General features: G+C 43.7%; 1 protein-coding gene across 1 annotated transcript in view; it reads left to right on the top strand.

The window, feature by feature from the left end:
- The window catches only part of LOC145351570 (NACHT, LRR and PYD domains-containing protein 3-like), a 48942-nt gene that overhangs the window by 34387 nt on the left and 1550 nt on the right, over positions 1-13005 (top strand). Inside the window, 2 exon segments of the mRNA XM_080201163.1 lie at positions 901-1071; positions 4346-4513. Of these exon segments, the coding sequence (XP_080057289.1) occupies positions 901-1071; positions 4346-4513 (339 nt within the window).

Genomic DNA, 13005 nt, shown 5'->3' with positions numbered 1-13005 from the left:
GTCTCTGAAATCACATATAACAAACTGTCTCTCTAGAGAGACACCAGTGGTCCTTTGTGGACTTTGTGGTTGAAATACCTAATCCTGTCCACACTGCAACATCACCAGCTTCCAGTCAAAATATCAGTAAATTTCTAGTCATTATCATTACAGAATTGTTACAGTACCAAAGCGACCCATTAAACCATTGTGTCTGCACTGACTCTCCAAATGAGCACTGGAGGCTTGGAGGTGAAGAGCCTGTTTCTGTGCTGAACTATTCTTTGTTCTAAGACTTAGGCCATTCTCTTGCCTTTTTTCATACCCTCACACAATTTCTATTCAAATCTTAATCTAAGGCCCTCTTAAATTCCTCAATTCAGCCTACCTCCACCACACTTCAAGACAATGCACCCCAGACCCAATCACTGGCAGTGGGCAAAAGGCTTTGCTCAAATCATTTTCAGCCACACCACAAGCTCCACTCCTGAGCCACTGACCATCACCTGTCCCACCCCAGTGACAGGTTAAGGACATGGGAATCCTGTGCTTTTGTCTTGCACCATCATCCTTTTCTCATTTAATCACTCCTGCGTTTCCATTTTGTTCTTTCCTTGTCACCCGCCCATCCCCATTTCCCTCTCACTTAAAACGATTTAATTCACTGCAATTTTCCAATTCTAATGAAAGCTAATTGAACTGAAATTAACTGTTTCTCTCTTCACAGATGCTGCCTGACCTGTTGAGAGTTCCTGGCATATTTTATTTATATTTCAAATTTCCAGTATTTTGTCTTCTCCATAAACTGAAGTTATGTTTCCTGGATGTCCCACACTTCATGCTATTATTTTTAATAATAGTATGCTTAAAAACACTGGGATTTACTCTGATTCCTGTTATTTCTCCCTCTCTGATCTCCAGGCTGTATTGTAACAATCTCTCAGATTCTTGTATTGAGGACCTCGCCTCTGCTGTCAGTCCAAACCAGTCACTGATACATCTGAACCTGGGTAATAACGTATTGGGAGATTCAGGAGTTAAACTACTGTCTGTGGCTCTAAGGAATCCTGACTGTAAAATACAGGAACTGGAGTAAGTGCCGTACTTTGTTGGATCGTGTTTATAAAAATTGAATTTCAGCAATATATTTTGAGGACTGGTATTCCTGTAAAAAAACCACTATTCGTTACCACGGCACAGTAGCACTGTGGTTAGCACTGCTGCTTCACAGCTCCAGGGTCCTGGGTTCGATTCCTGGCTCAGGTCACTGTCTGTGTGGAGTTTGTACATTCTCCTCGTGTCTGTGTGGGTTTCCTCTGGGTACTCCGGTTTCGTCCCACAGTCCAAAGATGTATGGGTTAGGTTGATTGGCCATGCTAAGAAATTGCCCCTTAGTGCCTAGAGATGCGTAGGTTAGAGGGTTTAGTGGGTATAATATGTAGGGATATGGGGTAGGGCCTGGGTGGGATCGTGTTCAGTGCAGACTTGATGGGCTGAAGGGCCTCTTTCTGCACTGTGGGGTTCTATGGTTCTACCATTGGTCATGATGTGGGTATGCCGGCGTTGGACTGGCGTAAACACAGTAAAAAGTCTGACAACACCAGGTTTTAGTCCAACCTATTTATTTGATAATATACTCACAAGCTTTCGAGGGGACTGCCTCTTCGTCAGGTGAATGGAGAGTTCTGGCCTCAGACAGAGCATATAAAGCACAGACAGTTTAGAGATTACTGATTAAAATGCGAATCCTTACACCTAACCTGCTGTTCAAGACCTGAAGTGGCTGATAATGTGAGTGGAAGGAGCACTGATCACTGTTTAAAGAGATGTGTATTGTCTCCAGACAGTACAGTAAGTGAGGTTTTGCAAACCCAGGCAAGTCACGGGGGTTACAGATAGTGCGACATGAACCCAAGATCCCTGTTGAGACCGTCCTCATGTGTGCGGAACTTGGCTATACTTGGCTGATAGCCAAGTTCCGCACACACGAGGACGGTCTCAACAGGGATCTTGGGTTCATGTCGCACTATCTGTAACCCCCGTGACTTGCCTGGGTTTGCAAAACCTCACTTACTGTACTGTCTGGAGACAATACACATCTCTTTAAACTGTGATCAGTGCTCCTTCCACTCACATTATCAGCCACTTCAGGTCTTGAACAGCAGGTTAGGTGTAAGGATTCGCATTTTAATCAGTAATCTCTAAACTGTCTGTGCTTTATATGCTCTGTCTGAGGCCAGAACTCTCCATTCACCTGACGAAGAGGCAGTCCCCTCGAAAGCTTGTGAGTCTATTATCAAATAAATAGGTTGGACTAAAACCTGGTGTTGTCAGACTTTTTACTGTGTCTACCATTGGTGTCAGTTATTAAAAAGGAAAACTGCATTTACTCTAAGTTCTGTTGCTTATCTCTTTGATCCCAAGGTAATGGCAAATCAGTCCCACAAATCTTTGTGTCAGTGATGCGGTGGAATAATGGTTTGCACCTCCTGAGGTCCTCTCCTCCTCCTCAGTGGTGCACAGCCCTCCCCTGGACACAGCAGCCTTTGATTTTTCAAAGAAAGGACAAGTGAATAGATGACGATAAATGGAGAACAGGCTACCAGGAAAGTGTGGTGGAGCCACTCTGCTTTATAACATTAGTATAGTAGTGAGAAGTGAACTTAGTTCAAATGGTCAAGATATAGGACATGATCTTACCTGCCATTGACACCATGCCCCTGCTGCAGTGAAGCCAGAGAATTTGGCAGCCAGCCAAATCTCCGTTCACTGCAGGATGGGAAAATCCCGCAGGAGTGTGAACGGTGGTAAGATTCCGGCCATAGAATCAGTTTGGATAGAGATAGGAATTAGCAAAGCCAAGAGATCACTTGTGGGAGTTGTTTATAGACTCCAAACACCACTAAATTTTGCACAGAGTATAAAAGAAGAAATAACGGGGGCTTGTAAAAAGGGTACTACAATAGTCATAGAGGATTTTAATCTTCATAGAAATTGGATGAATCAGATTGTCAAAGGTTGAATGGAAGATGAGGTTATAGAATGTGTTCTAGTTTTCCTATGTTCTATAACTTTGTATATCCTGCCCACATGGGCACACCACCCATTTCCAAGCCCAATGTTGGGACTTCAGAGCTTCCGGTAAAACAACAACCCATAATCTGAGTCTGAGCAGCTGGGAGGAGCACCTGCAGGGACGTATTAGTAGCTGAACAGCAAACCTTGATCTGTTTTCTGTCATTTTAGCCCTTCATTTGCTGCCACAAACCTCATTCCCAAGTACCGACTATCCCATGTGCCTCCTGAGCCACTCCAAGTAAGGACATGAGGATCCTGTGCTTTTCATAGAATCATAGAACCCTAGAAAGAGGCCCTTCGGCCCATCGAGTCTGCACCGAACACAATCGCACCCAGGCCCTATCTCCACATCCCTACATATTATACCCACTAATCCCTCTAACCTACGCATCCCTGGATACTAAGGGGCAATTTCTTAGCATGGCCAATCACCCTAACCCGCACATCTTTGGACTGTGGGAGGAAACCGGAGTCCCTGGAGGAAACCCACGCAGACACGAGGAGAATGTACAAACTCCACACAGACAGTGACCCGAGGCAGGAATCAATTGCAGGATCCTGGAGCTGTGAAGCAGCAGTGCTAACCACTGTGTTACCTTTGTCATGTCCCCTCATCCCTTTTGCCATTTAATCGCTCCTGCAATTCCATTTTGTCCTTTTTGTTTCCTCCCCGTCACCCACCACTGTCAATTCACTGCTATTTCCCAGTTCTAATGAAAGTTCACACTTTAACTCTGTCTCTTTCACCAATATTTGCCTAACCTGCTGAGCATTTCCAGTAAAAACCCGTTCAATTAAATTTGTCCAACTCTAGTCCACCTCTATGCAGGAATTTGCCTTAAGTAACTGTTTAAGGTGACATGATGGCGCAGTGGTTAGCACTGCTGTCTCACAGCACCAGGGACCTGGGTTCAATTCCCGGCTTGGGTCACTGTCTGTGTGGAGTTTGCACATTCTCCCTGTGTCTGTGTGGATTTCCTCCGGGTGCTCTGATTTCCTACCACAGTCTGAAATACGTGTGGGTTAGACTGATTAGCCATGCTAAATTGCCTCTTATTGTCAGGCAGATTAGCACGGTAAATATGTAGGGTTACGAGGATAGGGATGGGTGGGATTGTTGTCAGTGTAATTTGATGGGCCAAATGGCCTCCTTCTATACTGTAGAGATTCTAAGTTAAGTTAAATAAACACTTTGTTTTTTGAATGTCTCATATTTACCATTAATAATGACATTCTTTAAAACACTGGGGATTTACCCTAATTCCTTATTTTTTCCTTTGATCCCCAGCCTGTGCAATAATGATCTGACAGATTCTTGTGCTGAGGATCTTGCCTCTGCTCTCAGTACAAACTGCTCACTGAGGAAGCTGAACCTGGGAACAAATATCTTCACAGACCAAGCTGTCCCTGCTCTCCACCGCATCATACTGACCTGCAGGAGTCTTACCTGGATAAAGTGAGTGTTTGTGTTAATTTTTAGTTTGAAAATTTAAATATAAACTGGATTTTAAAATATAAATTGGCCAAAATCTTCCAAGCAATGGAAATAAGAACATAAGAAATAGGAGCAGGAGTAGGCCATCTGGCCCCTTGAGCCTGCTCCGCCATTCAATAAGATCATGGCTGATCTTTTTGTGGACTCAGCTCCACTTACCTGCCCGCTCACCATAACCCTTGATTCCTTTACTGTTCAAAGATTTATCTATCCTTGCCTTAAAAATATTTAATGAGGTAGCTTCAACTGCTTCACTGGGCGGGGAATTCCACAGATTCACAACCCTTTATGCGAAGAAGTTCCCCTCAACTCAGTCCCAAATCTGCTTCCCCTTATTTTGAGGCTGTGCCCTTTTGTTCTAGTTTCATCCATCAGTGGAAACAACTCCCCTGCTATTTTCTTACCTATTCCGTTCATAATCTTATATGTTTCAATAAGATCTCCCCTCATTCTTCTGAATTCCAATGAGTTTAGCCCCAGTCTACTCAGTCTCTCCTCATAAGCCAACCCTCAACTCCGGAATCAACCTCGTCAATCTTCTCTGCCCCCCCTCCAGTGCCAGTATATCCTTTCTCAAGTAAGGAGACCAAAACTGTATACAGTACTCCAGGTGTGGCTTCACCAGCACTTTATCCGGCTGCAACATAACCTCACTGTTTTTAAACTCCATCCCTCTAGCAATAAAAGACAAAATTTCATTTGCCTTCTTAATTACCTGCTGCACCTGCAAACCAACTTCTTGAGATTCATGCACAAGGACACCCTGGTCCCTCTGCACAGCAGCACGCTGCAATTTTTTACCTACCAAAATAGACGACCTCACATTTACCAACATTGTACTCTATTTGCCAGACTCTCCCCCACTCACTTAGACTATCTATATCCCTTTGCAGACTTTCAGCGTCGTCTGCATACTTTGTTCTGCCACTCATCTTAGCATCATCTGCGAATTTTGACACACTACACTTGGTCCCCAACTCCAAATCATCTATATAAATCATAAAAAACTGCAGTCCCAACACTGACCCCTGAGGCGCAGCACTTGTCACTGATCGCCAACCAGAAAAATACCCATTTACCCCCACTCTTTGCTTTCTGTTAGTTAATCAATCCTCTATCCATGCTAATACATTACCCATAACACCATGCACCTTTATCTTAAGTAGCAGTCTTTGGTGCGGCATCTTTTCAAATGCCTTCTGGAAATCCAGATATACCACATCCACAGGTTCCCCATTGTTCATTGCATATGTAATGTTCTCAAAGAATTCCACCAAATTAGTCAAACGTGACCTTCCCTTCATGAATCCATGCTGCATATTACCAATGGGACAATTGTATGTAGGTGTCTTGCTATTTCTCCCTTGATGATAGATTCAAGTATTTTTTTGCCCAAAGTCCAAAGGTGTGTGAGTTAGTGTTTGTGTTAATTTTTAGTTTAAAAATTTAAATATAAATTGGATTTTAAATAAAAATTGGCCTAAATCTTCCAAGCAATGGAAATAAGAACATAAGAACCAGGAGCAGGAGTAGGCCATCTGGCCCCTTGAGCCTGCTCCGCCATTCAGTAAGATCATTGGCCATGCTAAAATTGCCCCTTAGTGGCCTGAGATGCGTAGGTAGGGGGATTAGCGGATAAATATGTAGGGATATGGGGGTAGGGCCTGGGTGGGATTGTGGTCGGTACAGACTTGATGGGCCAAATGGACTCTTTCTGCACTGTAGGGTTTCTATGATTCTATGATTTCCCCTACTACAGAAGCTAAGCTAACCGGCCTATAGTTACCTGCATTTTGCCTACCTCCATTTTTAAACAATGGGGTCACATTTCCTGTGACCACCCCAGAGTCCAGCGAATGTTCGTAAATTACCACTAGCGCATTTGCTATTTCTCCCGCCATCTCTTTTAGTACCCTGGGATGCATTCCATCAGGACCAGAAGACTTGTCTATTTGCCCAACACTGCCTCTTCCGTGATAATAATAGTTTCTATGAGGATGTGCTAGATATTCTGGAGGGTCTGCAAATAGATAAGTCCCCTGGTCCGGATGGGATTTACCCCAGGATTCTCTGGGAGGCAAGAGAAGTGATTGCAGAGCCTCTGGCTCTGATCTTCAGGTCGTCGTTGGCCTCTGGTATAGTACCGGAAGATTGGAGGTTAGCGAATGTTGTCCCATTGTTTAAGAAGGGGAACAGAGACTTCCCCGGGAATTATAGACCGGTGAGTCTCACTTCTGTTGTGGGCAAGGTTTTAGAAAAAATTATTCGGGATAGGATTTATAGTTATTTGGAGAGTAAAGAATTGATTGGAGATAGTCAGCATGGTTTTGTGGCGGGTAGGTCGTGCCTTACTAACCTTATTGAGTTTTTTGAGAAAGTGACCAAAGAGGTGGATGGGGGTAAGGCAGTGGACGTGGTGTATATGGATTTTAGTAAGGCGTTTGATAAGGTTCACCATGGTAGGCTTCTGCAGAAAATGCAGATGTATGGGATTGGGGGTGATCTAGGGAATTGGATCAGGAATTGGCTAGCGGATAGGAGACAGAGGGTGGTGGTTGATGGTAAATATTCATCATGGAGTTCGGTTTCGAGTGGTGTGCCTCAGGGATCTGTTTTGGGGCCACTGCTGTTTGTAATTTTTATTAATGATCTGGATGAGGGTATAGTTGGGTAGATTAGTAAATTTGCTGATGACACCAAAGTTGGAGGTGTGGTAGATAGTGATGAAGGGTGTCATAGTTTGCAGGAAGACTTAGACAGGTTGCAGAGCTGGGCCGAGAGGTGGCGGATGGAGTTTAATGCGGAGAAGTGTGAGGTAATTCACTTTGGTAGGAATAACAGATGTGTCGAGTATAGGGCTAACGGGAGGTCTTTGAATAGTGTGGATGAGCAGAGGGATCTAGGTGTATGTGTACATAGATCCCTGAAAGTTGGGAGTCAAGTAGATAAGGTTGTTAAGAAGGCATACGGTGTCTTGGTGTTTATTGGTAGGGGGATTGAATTTAGGAGTCGCAGCGTCATGTTGCAACTGTACACAACTCTGGTGCGGCCGCACTTGGAGTACTGTGTGCAGTTCTGGTCCTCACATTACAGGAAGGATGTGGAGGCTTTGGAGAGGGTGCAGAGGAGGTTTACCAGGATATTGCCTGGTATGGAGGGGAGGTCCTATGAGGAGAGGCTGAGGGATTTGGGGTTGTTTTCGCTGGAAAGAAGGCGGCTAAGAGGGGATCTTATTGAAACATATAAGATGATTAGAGGTTTAGATAGGGTGGATAGTAATAGCCTTTTTCCTCTGATGGAGAAATCTAGCACGAGGGGGCATGGCTTTAAATTAAGGGGTGGTAGTTATAGGACAGATGTCAGGGGTAGGTTCTTTACCCAGAGGGTGGTGAGGGATTGGAATGCCCTGCCTGCTGCAGTTGTAAATGCGCCTAGTTTGGGGGCGTTTAAGAGATCCGTGGATAGGTTTATGGACGAGAAGGGATTGGTTTAGGTTAGTGGGTCATTGTTTTGTAACTGGTCGGCGCAACATCGTGGGCCGAAGGGCCTGTTCTGTGCTGTAATGTTCTATGTTCTATGTTCTCACCTGCCATAGCCTTCCTGTCATCAATTTTTGGCATGTTATTTGTGTCTTCCACTGTGAAGACCGACACAAAATACCTGTTCAATGCCTCAGCCATTTCCTCATTTCCAGTTATTACATCCCTCTTCTCATCCTCTAAAGGACAATGTTTACTTCAGCCACCCTTTTTCGTTCTACATATTTGTAGAAACTTTTGCCATCTGTTTTTATATTCTAAGCTAGTTTACTCTCATAATCCATCTTATTTTTCTTTATAACTTTTTTCGTGGCTTTTTGCTGATATTTAAAGATTTTCCAATCTTCTAGGTTCCCACTAATCTTTGCCACTTTGTATGCATTTTCTTTCAATTTGATATCCTCCTTTATTTCCTTAGAAATCCATGGCTGATTGTCTCTTTTTCTACAGTCCTTCCTTATCACTGGTATCTACTTTCGCTGAGTGCTGTGAATGATCACTATGAAAATCCTCACTGTTCCTCAGTTGTCCCACCATAAATTTTTTGCTCCCAGTCTACCTGAGCCAACTCCTCCCTCATCCCTTTGTAGTCTCCTTTGTTTAAGCACAAGACACTGGTATTGGATTTTACTTTCTCACGCTCCATCTGTATTTAAATTCAACCATACTGTGATCGCTTCTTCCAAGAGGATCCCTGACTGCAAGATCATTAATTATTCCTGTCTCATGACACAGGACCAGATCTAGGATAGCTTGCTCCCTTGTTGGTTGCATTACGTACTGTTCAAGGAAGCTATCGTGGATACATTCTATGAACTCCTCCTCAAGGCTGCCTTGACTGACCTGGTTTGACCAATTGATACATAGATTAAAATCCCCCATGATAATTGCTATACCATTTTTACATGCATCAGTTATTTCTTTGTTTATTTCTCGCCCCACCATGATGTCATTATTTGGTGGCCTACAGACTACACCTATCAGTGACTTTTTCTCCTTACAATTGCTAATTTCCACCCAAATGAATTCAACCTTTTTTTCTCCGTAGAACCTATATCATCTTTCACTACAGCCCAGATATCATCCTTAAATAAGAGAGCTACACCACCTCCTTTACCTTCCTGTCGGTCCCTCAGACCAATTTGATACCCCTGGATCTTCAACTCCCAGTTGTGACCATCCTGCAACCATGTCTCTATAATCATATCAAATCAAAATCATACTCGTTACAATGATTTGTGCTGTAAATTCATGTACCTTGTTTCGAATGCTACGAGCATTCAGATAAAGTTCTCTTATGCTAGTTTTTGGACCTTCTTTTTGAATTCTAATACTTCTGTTAATAACATCTGAGTTCTCCTTTTAACTTTTTTTGCCTGATTTTTGACATTGTTGAAACATTCTTCCCACATTTTGTCTTTGCTCCCTCCTTCCATAGGTTCCCACTCCCCTGGCATATTAGTTTAAACCCTCCCCAACTGCTCTAGCAAACACTCCCCCTAAGACATCAGTCCCAGTCCTGCCCAAGTGTAACCCATCCAATTTGTACAGGTCTCACCTCCCCCAGAACCGGTCCCAATTCCCCAGGAATCTGAAACCCTCCCCCAACACCATCTCTTCAGCCACATATTTATCCGATATATCCTCTCATTTCTACTCTGACTAGCACGTGACACTGGTAGTAATCCTGAGATCACTACCTTTGAGGTCTGATTTCTTAACTTTCTTCCTAGCTCCCTGTATTCTGCTTTTAGGACCTCATCCCTTTTTCTCACCGATGTTGTTTGTACCAACATGTACTACGACCACTGGCTGCTTGGCCTCCCCTTCAGAATGTCCTGCATCCGCTCCAAGGCATCCTTGATCCTAGCACCAGGGGGGGCAACATACCACCCTGGAGTCTCGTTTGCAGCCACAGAAATGCCTGTCTATTCCCCTTACAATTGAATCCCTGTAACTATTGCACTGGCATAGTTTTTACCCCTCCCCTCTGCAGCAGAACCAATTATAATGCATCAAGTTTGGCAGCTGCTGCTTTGTCTAGAGAGGCCATTCTCCTCACAGTATCCAAAGCCGTATATCTGTTCTGCAGGGGAATGGTCACAGGGGATTCCTGCACTACCTGCCTATCTCTCTTGCTCTGTCTGGTGGTCACCCATTTTCATCTGCCTGAAGTCTGAACCTGCGGTGTGACCACCTCTCTATACTCCATGATACTCTGACTCCCGGATGCTCCATAGTGTCTCCAGCCGCCTCTCCAGCTCTGAAACTCGAGCTTCCAGGAGCTGGAGCTGGAGACACTTGCTGCACACATACTGACCCAGGGGACTGGAATTGTCCCCAGCCTGCTACTTGGAGCAAGAGGAGCAAACCATGGCTTGGAGTTCTCCTGTCATCTTACCCCCTTAAATTAAACTTTTGAAAGATGTTTTGTTTCAGATTATATCCAATTTTCTAGGGCCCTTCTCTCCTGCTCCTTGTTACTACCGAGTATAATCTTTTCAAAGAATAAACCATAGAAATTACACAGAAACACTATAGTAGTGTACAACAACTACAACGCCAAGAGCAAAAAGAAAAAATAACACTTACTGATTAATCAGCACTCTCGCTTGTAGCCTCTGCTGCCTGTTTCACCTGTTTTCATTCAACTCCAAAAGCGCTCCTCTCAGTCAAACAGTACTCACCGTGCAGTCACTCTGAGGTCTCTGTTCTTATAGGCACAACATACAAGGCCCTGGAACTGGTTTTAACTAGTTGTACAAACAACCAGCCAAGCTCAGTTGAGAACTGACTCGGCTGATTCCTTTTGCAGGAATGCACTTGTTTGGAAAGCTTTTAACTTCCCAGATGAGAACTAATTTAGCTCATCCTGAAAGCAAGTTTATTGACTACTTACCTCCTTTTAACTCCCTGTTTTCATCCAACTCCAAAAGCACTCCTCTCAGTCAAACAGTATTCACCATGCAGTCAAAAGCAGCACTCTGAGGTCTCAGTTTTTGTAAGCACAATGGTGGCTTGAGCTTCATTAAGAAGGAAATGGTTTGCTGCTGTGCATGAAGATTCCCCTAACCTGAAACTACTGCATATTTCTTCAGAGGGGTTCGGCACAGTGACTCTGAGGAGCTCCTTTGGAGTAGAGTTGGGGAAGAGAGAACCCACACCTGATTTACAACATTAGCTGCAATTGACTGGATTAATCAAATTGGCAAAGGCAGCCTCGAGGGAGATTTCATAGAGTGTATGAGAGATTGTTTCTTAGAACAACATGTTATGGAACAAACCAGAGAGCAGGCTATTTTAGATTCAGTATTATGTAATGAAGAAGCATTGATAAGTAATCTTGTTGTTAAAGATCCTCTTGGAAAGAGTGATCCCAGCATGCTAGAATTTCAGCTTCCGATTGAGCAAGAGAAAACAGAGAGCCAAACTCGAGTTTGAGTTGGGCAGAGGTAATTGTACAGGCCTGAGGAAAGAGTTGGCCCAAGTAAACTGGGCACAAATACTTGAGGGCTGAACAGTGGAGGAACAATGGCAGATGTCTAGGGAGAGATCGAACACCTCCCAATTAAACTATATTCCTGAGAGGAAAAAGAATTGTAAAAGAAAGAAAGATGTTCCATGGCTAGACAAGGATGTCAAAGAGAATATAAAGCAAAAACTTGGACATACCAACTGCAAAAGCTAATGGCAAGCTGGAGGATTGGGAGAACTTTTAAGATTCAGCAAAAGGCTACTAGAAGCAGAATGAAAAGAGCTAAAATGAGCCATGAAAGGAAACACAGATACCAAAAGCTTCTACAAGTCTATAAAAAGGAAGAGAATAGCTAAAGTAAATGTTGGCCTTTTAGAGGACAGTATTGGTGAGGTATTAATGGGGAACAGAGATGGCAGAGGCACTAAACCAATATTTTGCCTCCATGTTCATGGTAGAGAATAATGAAGATTTTCCAAGCAGCTGTAGTTAATGCAGAGGGATTTGGTGCAGTAACTATCACCAGGAAGAAGGTATTGAATAAACTAATGGGATTAAAGGCAGATAAGTCTCCAGGACATGATGGCCTGCACCCTAGGGAAGTGGAGGTGGCAGCAGAGATAGTGGATGCATTAAGTTGTGATATTTCAAAATTCCTCGCTCCCTGGTGAGGTCCCGGTGGATTGGAAACATGCTAATGTGACGCCCAAATTCAAAAAGGGAGAGAGGCAAAAAGTAGGAAACTATAGGCCGGTTAGCTTGGCCTTTGTGTTGGGGAAGTTGATGGACTCAATCATTAAGGAGGAAATGACTGAGCAATTGGAAAGATAAAACTCAATCCACCATTGTCAGCAGGGTTTGATGAAGGGAAAGTCATTCTTGACAAAGTTGCTTGAATTCTTTGAAGACATAACCAGCAAAGTGGATTGAGGGGAGCCTATGGATGTGGTATATCTAGGCTTTCAGTAGATGTTTGACAAGGGGCTGCATAAAAGACTGATATAAAAGATTCAACACTGAGATGAGGAGGAACTGTTTCTCGCAGAGGGTGGGGAGTTTGTGGAATTCGCTGCACCATAGTGCAGTGGCGGCTGAATTGTTGAATGGTTTCAAAGAGGAGATAGATATATTTCAAATAAAAAAAGAGATAAGGGGAGATGGGGAAGAGGTGGGGAGCTGGATTTGAGTCTGGGGAGAGAACAGCCATGATCTGATTGAACAGCGAAGCAGGCTCAAAGGGTTGAATTTGCCTCATTCTGCACCTAATTCCTATAAGGTCAGGTTTAAGTTCAACCTTTTAGTTCATTTTAGTTAATGGTGGAGTGAAAGGATAGGTTTGTAGGTGAATCAATGGTTAGTCAGGGACCTGGGGAGAGGTTGGGGGAGTCTTGGTTGTTGGGGGAGTGGTCGGGTGGTAGTCGTGTTGAGTTGAGGGGATT

The sequence above is a fragment of the Carcharhinus amblyrhynchos genome, chromosome 13 (genome assembly GCF_965287045.1).
Source record: "Carcharhinus amblyrhynchos chromosome 13, sCarAmb.v2.hapA, whole genome shotgun sequence".
Lineage (NCBI taxonomy): Eukaryota > Metazoa > Chordata > Chondrichthyes > Carcharhiniformes > Carcharhinidae > Carcharhinus > Carcharhinus amblyrhynchos.
This window is presented reverse-complemented; position numbering and strand designations above follow the sequence as displayed.